The 12,091-nt window shown below is 37.3% G+C and overlaps 1 protein-coding gene across 1 annotated transcript; it reads left to right on the forward strand.

The window, feature by feature from the left end:
* Positions 1 to 203: 203 nt before the first annotated feature.
* Positions 204 to 1,065, forward strand: LOC137870814 (mitoregulin). The gene is made up of 2 exons (XM_068708263.1): positions 204 to 470; positions 775 to 1,065. Exon 1 carries the CDS (start codon positions 297 to 299, stop codon positions 465 to 467), a length of 171 nt encoding a protein of 56 aa, XP_068564364.1. The 5' UTR covers positions 204 to 296; the 3' UTR covers positions 468 to 470; positions 775 to 1,065.
* The last annotated feature ends 11,026 nt before the right edge of the window (positions 1,066 to 12,091 follow it).

The raw sequence follows: 12,091 nt of genomic DNA on the forward strand, positions 1-12,091 counted from the left end.
ATTATTTGTATTATTGTTATAATTAATATTAGTAGTAGCATATACGTTTTATTCATTCATTCAGTGTTCAAATATATAAATCAATTAAATTGTATGTATTTTAACCTGTTTTTTACTGGACAAGAACTACAAGAACTCGAGAGGGCTTCCGGACCTTTATTTTGAAGCGTGCGAGATTAACGTTGCTGTTGTATCGCGAGAGTAGCATCGATTCACTTCCTGTACGAGCGTTCCACGATTTTCATGCCGCTCCCGTCTTCCACAAATGTGTGCACTTGCCCCCGCCAGAGGTGAACATGGCTGAAATCTCGGAGAGGACGCTGCAAGTCGCCGTCGTGGTCTCCTTCGCTGCCGGCTTTGTGGCGGGCTGGCAGGCGAACCGGATGAGGAGGAAGTTCCTGGACTGGAGGAAGAAGCGGCTGCAAGACAAACTGTCAGAAACTCAGAAGAAGCTCGATTTGGCTTGACTGGTAAAGAGACATTTTGTCTTTGCTACATTGTGGCGTGTGATTGCTTGACTAGTCTGCTTCTAAATTGGTACAGTAACAAACGCATATTGGCCAGAAAATCACTAAAAAGTAGATTTCAACCGAGCTTAACTGCCGTTTCTTATCTCTATAAGGAGGCCATGTTATGCAACACAATCTAACTCATAAGGGTTACACACTGTCTTGTCTTTGTGATCCTGACGCGTCAGCACTCAACACGTTCATTGCTTTAAATATAACACCAATATGTACTTGTTGTCTTATTGTATTGTTCTGTATTTCCCAGGTTTGGGGCTGTCTGGTCTAATTGAATGCTGGTCTCCTCTGTGAAGCTGCTGGATGTGCTTCACCTCTGTCACTGTGGAGAAGAAGTGACCTAAAGATGGCCTACTTGTGTTCTGCCTACTTGTTCCTACAACACTTTTAAATATCAAGACTGGACTTGACATATATGGTCTATCGAGGGGAATACTATGATTACACTCACACTAACCTGGAAGAAGGTGATCTGGCTTCAGTGGTTTTCCGTTCCAGCGTGTCTGGATCATACCTCAAATAAATGATGGTGTTTTTCTAACTGTTGGTTTTGTTTATGGGTTTTCCTATTTTTTTTTTGGGGGGGGGGGGGGGGGCTTTCTTCATTATTGGATCAGCCACTTACATTATAATAAATTCTAATGTATGAAATAATATTCATTCAGAAGTTGTCGGGGTGGTAGTTCAAATTACCTAAATGCCTTGAGCCCCATAAATGCATCTCTGCTCCACCACCGTTTGTCCTGAGTTGTGGCTCCATCTGCTGAACGAAAGTGAGAATCACAACTTGGACGTGACACCAGTTAGAGCTATAATAAAGATTGCATAAACAGGGTTTACATCATTTTTATTTTATTTAAAAAAAGAAACAAACTAATGACATACTATACTATGACATATTTTTTATTGCATACTATACCATGACATTTTAGTACTTTTGTTAGAGCCATAATAGACTACTACTAACTTTGTAATAAAATTATTGAAATGCTCCTCTTGTTAAGCTACTGACTGCGTCACAGCCATCAGTTCATGTACATCAGTGTGGAGCGAGGCAGTTTACCGACAGGTTTGTCAACTTGAGCACAGAGTGAATCTTGTAACAATTTTTTTGTTGTGAAAACTTTTTCAATAAAGTTAATGTCTCTGAAGATTCATTTTGCCTCGGGCCTCCTGTCATTACACAGAACGTAACAATAGTGGTGATTTGCAATCAAAATAAATGTGCATTGTTTATTTTCCTGAATCAATTTGGGGAGGAATTTGTCGAATCATAATTATGGTGGTCGAATCATAATTTTGGTGGTCAAATTCTTCATGTTTTGTTTTACCTTACGGAGAGGATTGCCGCTACACCTCTTTACGCCATACTATGCTATGACTTTTGATGAACTATAGGCATTTTATGACATAACATAGGTTTATATGCTGTGACTATGATTTTTTTTTAATGGCATACTATACTATGAACTTTCAATCAAATTTGTGAATGCCTTACTATACTTGGTCATCACATATTTCATTGCATAGTGTACTATGACTTTATAGATATTTTTATGGCATACTTTAGTATGACTTTCATTGACTTCATGGAGTGTTTATGATATTTTTGACATATGAATACTATAACCCTTTTTTATGACATACTATACTATGCACTTATGTTTTTTATTGACTTTTGTATCACATTTTTAATGGCATACTACACTATGCACTTTTTATCACAATTCTTTTAGAATACTATGACTTTTTATCCCTTTATGACTCTTTTCAAGTCATACTATTTAACCACAATTTGTATAGCATACTATAATATGACTTTACTTGACTATTTTTAATCACTTTTTTTCCTGGCATACTAAACTATGACTTTATCATGGCGTACTATACACTGACTTCTTGATCACAACCTTTTTGGGCCACTATACTATGACTTTGATCACTTTTTTATTGGATACTATTCTATGCTCTTTTTTAAAATCACATTTTGAACATCATACTGTCACTCCTTTTCATCTGTTATGGCATACTATGCTATGACTTGTATTGATCTGTTTTTTCCTGGCATACTATACTATGGTTTTTTTTAAATCACATTTTACATTTACATTACTTTTTCACATTTTTATTGGCTTTATTCTAACCTTTTTACCACCATTTTTTTAGACAAACAATACTATCACTTTTTTAAAATCACACTTCTTTGATTCCATTTTTATCATATTCGTGACATCATATGACTTTGTTATCACCATTTACCACCGTCTTTATTATGACTTGTGAAAAAAAAAAAAAGCATACTAAATTGCATACAAACACTTTTTGGCATATAATACTAAGACTTATCAAATTCATACAATATTATGACTTTTTTTAAAATTTGTTATGATTTACTATGTTATGACTTTTACTTGACTTTTTGGAGTCATTATAGAATTATGACTTTTTATCACTTTCTTTTTTTTGATACTGTACTACGACTTCTATACATTTTTAAATGACAAACTATACTTTTACTTTGTAATGACTTTTTTAAGGCTTGCTATATATCCTTTTTTATTATAATTGTTAAGACATACTAGACTTCTTATTAATTCTTTCATGGCATAGTAAACAATTACTTTTTTTAATGATTATTTAATTTCACAGACCCACAACCTGTAAAGAAAAGAGTAGCCAGCAAACAGGACACAGGCACTCTCCATGGAGCTGAGGAATCATCCAACATACTATGACTTATTAATTACTTTTTTATAGCATACTAGATCATGACTTCATTTATTTTTATAGCATATATACCATAACTTTTTATAGCATACTATATGACTTTTTATTTGTTTTTATAGCATATATACCATAACTTTTTATAGCATACTATACCATGACTTTTTATAGCATACTTTTATGTCTTTTTCATGGCATACTATTCTATAACGTTTTATGAGTTTTTTATAGCATACTCTACAGTATTATAATTTTTTATGACATTTCTTCTGACATACTATACTTTGACCATTTTATGACTGTCATACCAGTTAGAATGCTCAAAGAGTATATTTTACAATAAAAAAAAAATCCCTGTACTAATGATGAATTATCATGCCTATAAATGACTTATATTTTAACAAAATAATCCACATTTCAGGCTTTATTCGCTTTGCTTTTTTGAGCCTCCAAACTGCTGATGAAGACTGCGATGCTGTTGCTGATCATTTTGTTAAACTACTGTTCCCAGTGTCGAGGGTGAACTTCAACTTTCAATATTGGAAGTGATTTTTATCCCAATGGTTTAATTGTATAAGCTTATGCATACATAGTTATACTGTTTATTCATATTAATATTAATGACTTCAGCTTTACAAGTACGCAGCTTGTCGATGGGTGGTGCTAGTGCACTTCAATACTTTATGCACACAAAACAAGTATTTGCCTTCAGCATTCTAGTCACTGGCTGTGAAATTAAATCTTGTGAGCGGATCTCTGTTTTTCATCAGCACCGGTCTAGCAGGCCTTTCACCACCTCTCAACAGGACCTCAAGAAGTCCCCTTTCCTGTAGAACTCCATCAGTGGCTTGATGAGAGAGAAGTTGGGGAAGGTACTGGAGAGGGATTATGTGAAGTTGAGATGACAGACAAAAACAAAAAAGAAATCTTTACTGAGCTCCATCTCGCCCAAGGAAATTTAATTTGCATGTCTCATAGAGGAGTAGAAAACAGCCAGATGGTGGTGTAGTTGTCAGTGCTCATCATCTACAAAAAATATATTTATTTGTAGACAATTTAAGAGATGATCCCTTACTTTATACTACTATATATTAATGAGCGGTTGCAATAACAGGAAAAAAAACATTGGTCTTTTAATGGTCATTTCACTAAACTCAAATTTGATTTCCTGTCGCTTGGGTCAGTGGAGAAAACAGTGTGTAGAGCTAGCATATTTTTACATCCTACCCTGTGAATAAAGTATTTATTTTGACCAAACCAGAGTCGCTCATTGGTGGAACAGTGAACTAACCGAGATGGTTTTGATGAGTTTTATTTAGTTTCTGTCGAGTTTGAATGAAGTGTGTCATACGATGAGTCTTAACATCATGAAAGAGAGAAACATGAATTCAGAAGGTGTTCGGTTGCATTTTCTGTTTAGGTGTAAGATTACTTCCTTTCTTGACATTTTGTGTGTTTACTTTGTTTATTTATTAGACAAAAAAAAAGGCTAAGAGAGCTTGCGTAGCGTAGCAAACTCACCACGCGCAATGCATAGGTTAGGAAAATGGGGAGAAAAGTGTCGTAGTGATGTTTCCTCAGCGAGAACGTTTGTCCAATAAAGCAATAAACAAAGTACAACAACAAGGAATGCTTCTTTTTGTAGAGAATATCTTTCAGTAGTGTATTTACTCTGCATAAGACATTCATTCTTTCCCTTCCCTAATATCACTTTCACTACAAAATTGACCTCAGTAACCTCTCACACAAGTCACTAAAGTGCATGGAACAGTATTAAATCAGTACAACAGTGCAAAATATACAGCAGTATGTGTACACATCGCTCTATGCTACCAAGCAGTAGCAGAGTATATCTAAAGTATCTTTAAAAAGACCAATAAAGAAAGCTAATCAGCAATGCATAACTTCAGAACAAATACAAAAAACACATTGTATACATATATACATATACAGTATATATAAATAGATCAAATACTCAACTGATTATAGCTACATTTTATAATCTAGTCACATAATACAAGGATTATAGTTAGAAAACAATGTTCTTGGGCAGTTTTCAGTTTCAGTGACTTTCTTTTTAAATTCACTTGAATGGCATAGCCTAGTTTTTATAGGCGAAAAAAAGAGAGATGACAGACAGCTTAGCGGGAATTAAAAAGTGTGGGAGTGTGTTGACAAATGGAGGAGAAAATGAGTGTCATGAAAGGCGAAGTGTGTAGCTGTTTGTGTTTTGGATGCTATTCGAGAGAGGGTGTTATTGTCCCTCAATGTCTAATGCTCTTGCTAAATTGTGATGAATAGCTTGCTGGAGTGTGGTGTGTGTGTGTGTGTGTGTGTGTGTGTGTGTGTGTGTGTGTGTGTGTGTGTGTGTGTGTGTTTGTGCACGTGTGTATGCGTGAACGGCAAAATGTCTCTTCCCTGTTTGTTTTGTACAAAGCTGTGTGTGATCGTGCGCAACAGCAGTAGTGGTGCGTATAGCTGAGATTCAAAGAGAGATGTTGACTATGAGGAGACAATGTGTGACAGAAGCGAAAGAAGAGACAGCAAAAGAGAGGAGGAACAACAGAGAAGACGAGAGAGAGAGAGAGAGAGAGAGAGAGAGAGAGAGAGTTCACATTGACTGCTAGGATTGATCTGATTTTCCTAATTGGCACGTAGACCTCGGAGCCTATACGTCCTTCGCCTGCATTGAGTGTGCTCACTGAGTGTCATGTTTAATAAGCTTCCTGATTGGCTTTCTGGTTGTGTGATTGTGCCCTCTGGCTAGAGTGTCTGCAAAACAGGGAGAGGAGGAGGAAGCAAGAAGAGAAAAGAGCACAAAGGAGAAAAGAAGACTACATTTACAAAGTGTAGGAGATAGGGGGAGCTGATAATTAATATTCTACAAATCACAAGACTAAGAGTCAACAGCAGCCTACTTCACCGCGGGTTAGAAAACATCCTTATCTAGTGCTTTTCATACTCATACAAATATAGGTTTATAGATGAATAAGACCATGTGTCAGATAAATACTGAGACTGTGAATTGGCAGTATCTGCAGCAAACACTTCCATTTAAATGGCGATGTGAGCGTGTCTCTATTTATTTGATTGAGGCTTCTTTTGTAACTTCATTTCCTGGAGGCTTTTTATGTAAGACGAGAGTGCAGTTTGACAGTAGAAACATCACAGTATGCCGATATTTTATCAACACGTCAGTCTTCCAACCGCTGAAAGAAGCGTCACACTAGCTAATCAATCTAATGTAATGTATCTAAGGCTTTCTTTACAGAGGCTTTATCAGCTGTAAATATGTTTTTTTTAATGGGTGATAACACATTTAGTAATGCATTACAATAAACTTATTTGGCAGATGTTTTTGTCCAAATGTACTTAAATCTTCCCCACATACATACTGTACCTCTGGAGCAATTTTGAGGCTTTGACATGCTTTATAGATCAGTAATATAATGCTTTATAGATCATTTATAGAAACATTTGGTTTGTCAAAAATCCAACTTATGTACTGTATATCCTACCAGCCCTTGTTCTGTCTTTTTTTAACCTACCATGCAATCCAAACATGTTTCTTAATAGTAGTTTATTACTGATGCATAAAGCTTCAAAGACATGTTGAATAAGAGGACTAGTTACACCTTAAGTAAACTACATTAGAATTGGTCCCTTTTCTCTTATAACTTTAAAAAGGTGTGGTCAGATAGAAAGGATGATATAATACCTTATTGCTTTATTTGGGAATTCATGAAATATTCAGGTGGGGTGTAAAAAGTACACAGAAGTTATACTTAAGTATAAGTGGTTCTCAAACTTTCTTGGTCAGGGCCCCTTTTAAAAACAGAGAATCCGTGCTTGGATCCCCACATAACCCACATGGGTGCAATTGAGTAAAATGTACTTAAGTATTAATGTCAACTTTTATCCTCATTCCAAATTTGATTTGAATCTCGTTTCGACTGTAGACATTTTATGCAGAGGTTTGGTTCAGCTGGTTTTCCGCCTACAGGATGATTCACACCAAACTTTCTTTGCTAAAATGAGTAATTTTTTTTTGCTTTCCTGTAAACCTGCTGTTTTGAGAGTGTGTTTAGTGATGTAATGGGTAGAGTGTGGCATGGCTAGCACTGCAGGTTTAACGCTTCATTCCCTACTGGGGACTAAATGGATGCGCTCAAGATGCTCTGGATAAAAGCACCAAATGAATGACAGATGTGGCATTAAGCTATATACAGTATTGGTACAGGCTGTTTGCCCTGCTTATATCCTTTCATCTCTCCTTTTAGTTTTGAGTACACATGAACAATCTGGACAGACTCAAGGGAGTGTTTGTTGTCTGTGCTCTTCAGTTATGGGGTAAAAACACTTTGAGGGCCAGATGCTTTCACTGTTCTTCAAAGAATTTAACGCATCACCGTCATCGCCACCTGTAAAAAGTATCACACGCATTGCTCTTAAGCCAAACCACTACATCATGTTAAATAAAATATGTCTTGTGTTCTTAAACATTGCCTGAAAAACCGTTATCCATTTGTATTACTGTCTTAATGATGACCTAATGTCCAAGACTTTTAACATGCAAACCTCATACAAACCTCTAATTTAGATCTAACTATCTTTTTGTTTCTACAGCAAAGACACTATATAAAATCATTAATATTTCACTGGAAACAAATCTTAAATGTCTATAAAATAAATAACATTCATGAGTGCAGTTAATACATTTTAATAATCGATAATAAAGATACATTTAGTATCAGTTATTCCTTCTGTCCTCCTGCCTGCTTTGTCTCAGCCCACAGAGAAGTTTACAAGATCAAAATAAGCAAAACAGTTCAAGCACAAACAGACAGCTTCTGTTTGTGCTTGTGTAAACATGGCGGCGGTGGACGAGAGCGGTCGATTGATTTAGGTTTCACTTTCTTTTACATGTTCATGCTTGTGGTTAGAGGTATTGCTAAAGTATTGGCTTTTTACTCGCACTTGTTTTATTGCAGTAAAAGTAACACGCGTAGTTGCCGTCAACTAATCTTTCACTTCACAAGAAGAGCCTCTCTGCTCGCTGCCGCATTGTCTGTATGTCCGTGTTTACGTGTGTGTGTGTGTGTGTGTGTGTGTGTGTGTGTGTGTGTGTGTGTGTGGAGGAGCTCAGCCCAACATAGAGAGGGCAGTGGAAATGCTCACTTCAGTGTGAAATTAAATTCCACCAAGACATTAAAAAGTACTAATATAAATTTAATTTAGTAAGTTTCATTAGACATCCCTACCTTTAGTTACTGCAAAAACGTGAACGGATCTCGCTAGAGCCAGTGTTCTTTAGTGTTTGTCCGTTCTGAGCCGCTGTAGAAACATGACGGGGCAATATAACGATTCTTAGTTTCAGGTCATTATACGCTAATGAAAACATAGTTTTGTAATTTATATTCCATTCCTGCCAATTATTCACACTAAATGTTATACACGGTTTCTTTAACGTCTAACAACTTGGACTTAGGCAGTACAGTATTTTACTGTGAGCACAAAAATCTTCATCTATGAAAGCCACAAGGCACTGCATTGTTAAATACAGACTGCGGTAAACAAATTAGATCTCTCACAAAAATCTGATAACTATGCATTCTTGAGAAAGATTGAAGAGTTTTGAAGTTAACTTCAGAAGATCCATGTAAATTTAAACTGACAACTAGACCAAGTTTTGTTCATTTGGGAACTGCTTTTGAAAGCACGACAATAAAAACAAGACTAAAAAGGTCTATAGCCAAGCTGCTGGCCTCGTGAGGCTCCACTGCTTGTTTTACACCAGACAATAAAACTGCTGGATGGATACAACTTGGAGACACATTTTCTTTGCTTAAATCCACACCACTAGGGGCACAAATGGAACAATTGGCCTGAGAGTGGAGCCACAAAAGAGATTTTGTTATTATCCATATCCCACAGTGAGCAGCAAGGTGTTTTGAATCACAGCGATTGTAAGGTTAGTAGTGATACAGGAACAGTAACATGGTAAGACATTGTGCAGTGTGTCTGCGGCGACAGGAGGGCAGAGCTCCAGAGAGCTCCGTGTCCAGAGAGGTGGTGCCGATAGCCAACATCTTGCAAATATTTGTGTTCACTGGCAGAGTGTGGGGGGGGTACGGTTGGTACGGTTGGAACTGGGCTGGGCTGGTCGTACAAATAAACGTACAATGAATGATAAAACAACGCAACAAATATAAGGATCTCTTCCTTATGTTATGGAGGGGTGTGGTTATGATGAGCATTATTGTACGTCAGAATAATATCAAAAAAAGGTTGCATCTGTAGCTCACTGAAACATGTTATTTAATTTATTTCTGATTTAATATCAGTGTGTCCATTTAAAATCATTTGCTTTAAATACATGTTTAAGTTGTATTATTTCAATAGTTAAAAACATGACCTAACTGTATACTTACTAACTGTGAAGGGAATACATTCATATATTAAACAAAGATGGACGTGTTTTTGGACAGTTCATTTTAAGGGTGCAACACATCTACCTGAGTTACTGAATCACTCAACAAGCCCGCTAACTGATTCAAATGAAACACACCTACGAGTGAATATTGCACTTGATGGATCCTCCAGGTGACTTCCGCGTTCGCTGAGCAACTTTTACCTTCAGCGAGGAGTTCGAGGACTTTCTGCAGATTTTGACAGCGGAGCCTCATTCAGCTCAAAGCGTTTGAAAAGTTTCAAATGCACAGAGATGGAGACGGACGGAGAGGCAGAGTGGACTAATTATATTACTGAGTGGACCGGCTGAAGTGGGACGGAGAGGATGAGTGGACTGGTTATATTATGCTTAGAGAATAAACAAGCAGAGAAGTTGAATCAGCAGCAGATTGAGGAGGATTTTGCGATGCAGTAGGATCATATATCAACATCATGGCATGACAAATTAAACCATAAGTGGTCTGCAAAAAATGTTTGGTTTGTCTTTAAAATATGAGCAACATATTACTTTATAACATCATGTTTTGCTGCAGACTAAGTCCCTGTTTTAGCAATGTCAGGCCACCTCCTGTTTCATGAATTTATGGAATAGATTCTGTAAAATTATGACACGGTCTTCCTTGTAACGATGCATGCAAATCTGATATGAGGAAAGGCTGACAATTGCAGTGACTGTCCTTATTTAAGCACAGCTGGCCAGAACGCAAACGATCTGAGTGAGTGTCCAACTTTGGTTTCATGCAAATTAATGTGGTTGGATCTAGACACACGGTCTCTCCCAAAGGAAAATTCATCACATTTAGTGCATTCAGCAGTCATTGTACGTCACACATTTTTGTAAAATTTGGCAACTACTCCTTTTTTTTGTTGAGAAAGTTGCATTTTTGACACAGCCAATAACCTTGGTATAATTGCTGCAGGCCTGAAAAATGTACCTTTTTATGTGATAAAGTGCGCATGTATGTGTGACAGCTCGTGCTTGTGTGTTTTCCTCATAAACATGTGACACACACACACACACACACACACACACACACACACACACACACACACACACACACACACACACACACACACACACACACACACAGTTTCTACAAGGGCAATATGCACACACAAAGTCAGTGTGCTGGTGGAAACTGCTTATTCCAGCTGATGGAGTGTATAATTCCAACATTGGAATAATAATGATGCCATTGTAATTCAGATGGAGAGAGGAGAAATTAGATTCCGGGCCTTTTTGCATATTGTCATTATTGAGTTCTGCACCATTCTCTTTGTGAAAGCAAAATGAATTGAGAGATGGGATGAGTTTACATGTCTGACTTACTGAAGCGACCCACAAGTCTCACCTTGCAGCAATTTGTGAGTCTGAAGTGAATCTAAAGTGCGTCTTAATTACATCCCAAAATAAAACTGTAACACACACACGTGCAAACACACTCAAATTGATGTACATGCAGACACGCAGAGCCACCCTCTGTTGGTATGCAACGTGAAAGTAAATGGCAGCAATCACATTAAACACACCCGGCAATTACAGCAAGAACAAACAGCATTTCTAGGCAGTATTTCTCATAATGCCACTTCACGGAGTGCCCTAATTGTGCTCCGTTTTGCTGCAAAAAATAATCTATGTCACTTCTCGCTTTGCTTCACACAAGCACCCAAACAGCTAATCAAAGAGCCACATTTCCCTTTCTCTCCAGCACTGAGAGCTGTCAAATGTCTTTGAATGAATGCCGAGCATCTTCGTGTCATCTAAGGCCTTAAAGGAGATGAAGATGTTCCTTCTTCTCTTTAACTCGTCTTTTGCTCAAGGCTGGGGGATGGCCCGTGGCGAGGGGTGAGCTAAAAGAGAATTTCCCAACGCGGATCAATAAAGTATTGTGTTATTATCATTACTTAAGGGACCCCGTTGCCATTTTATTTCTATTCTGTAAGAAGAGGGAAGGAGCCCTAGAAGAAAATGTTCCTGTCAATATGTGATCTCAGCCTTACAGGGACAGAAAGGCTTCATGTGGTTTAAGTATTTATTAACCATGAAACCAATCTCAAGCCACATATAACAGTGAAGAGCTCTGGGCCACATATCACTGCTGCCTTAAACTTTACAACCTCAAACTTTTGATAACCGAAGAGTTGTAAGTTCTCAATTGATGTCGGAAAATCATCCATCTATAAGATGAAACTCTCTCATAAACCCAAAAGATCAATGTGCTTCAGTGGCTGTTGCTACACGGGGACAGACAGGTTTTAATAATTTCGCTGTAAGTATGGTACTGTCTGAGAGATACAATTCGATTTTTACCTTAGGGTTGGCATTTTGCTGTTTAGCTTGAAGAACTTGTTGGCTGCTGTCATATATTGGT

The sequence above is a fragment of the Cebidichthys violaceus genome, unplaced genomic scaffold, assembly GCF_023349555.1.
Source record: "Cebidichthys violaceus isolate CVI_PGR_0920_01 unplaced genomic scaffold, fCebVio1.0.p SCAF_14, whole genome shotgun sequence".
NCBI lineage: Eukaryota > Metazoa > Chordata > Actinopteri > Perciformes > Stichaeidae > Cebidichthys > Cebidichthys violaceus.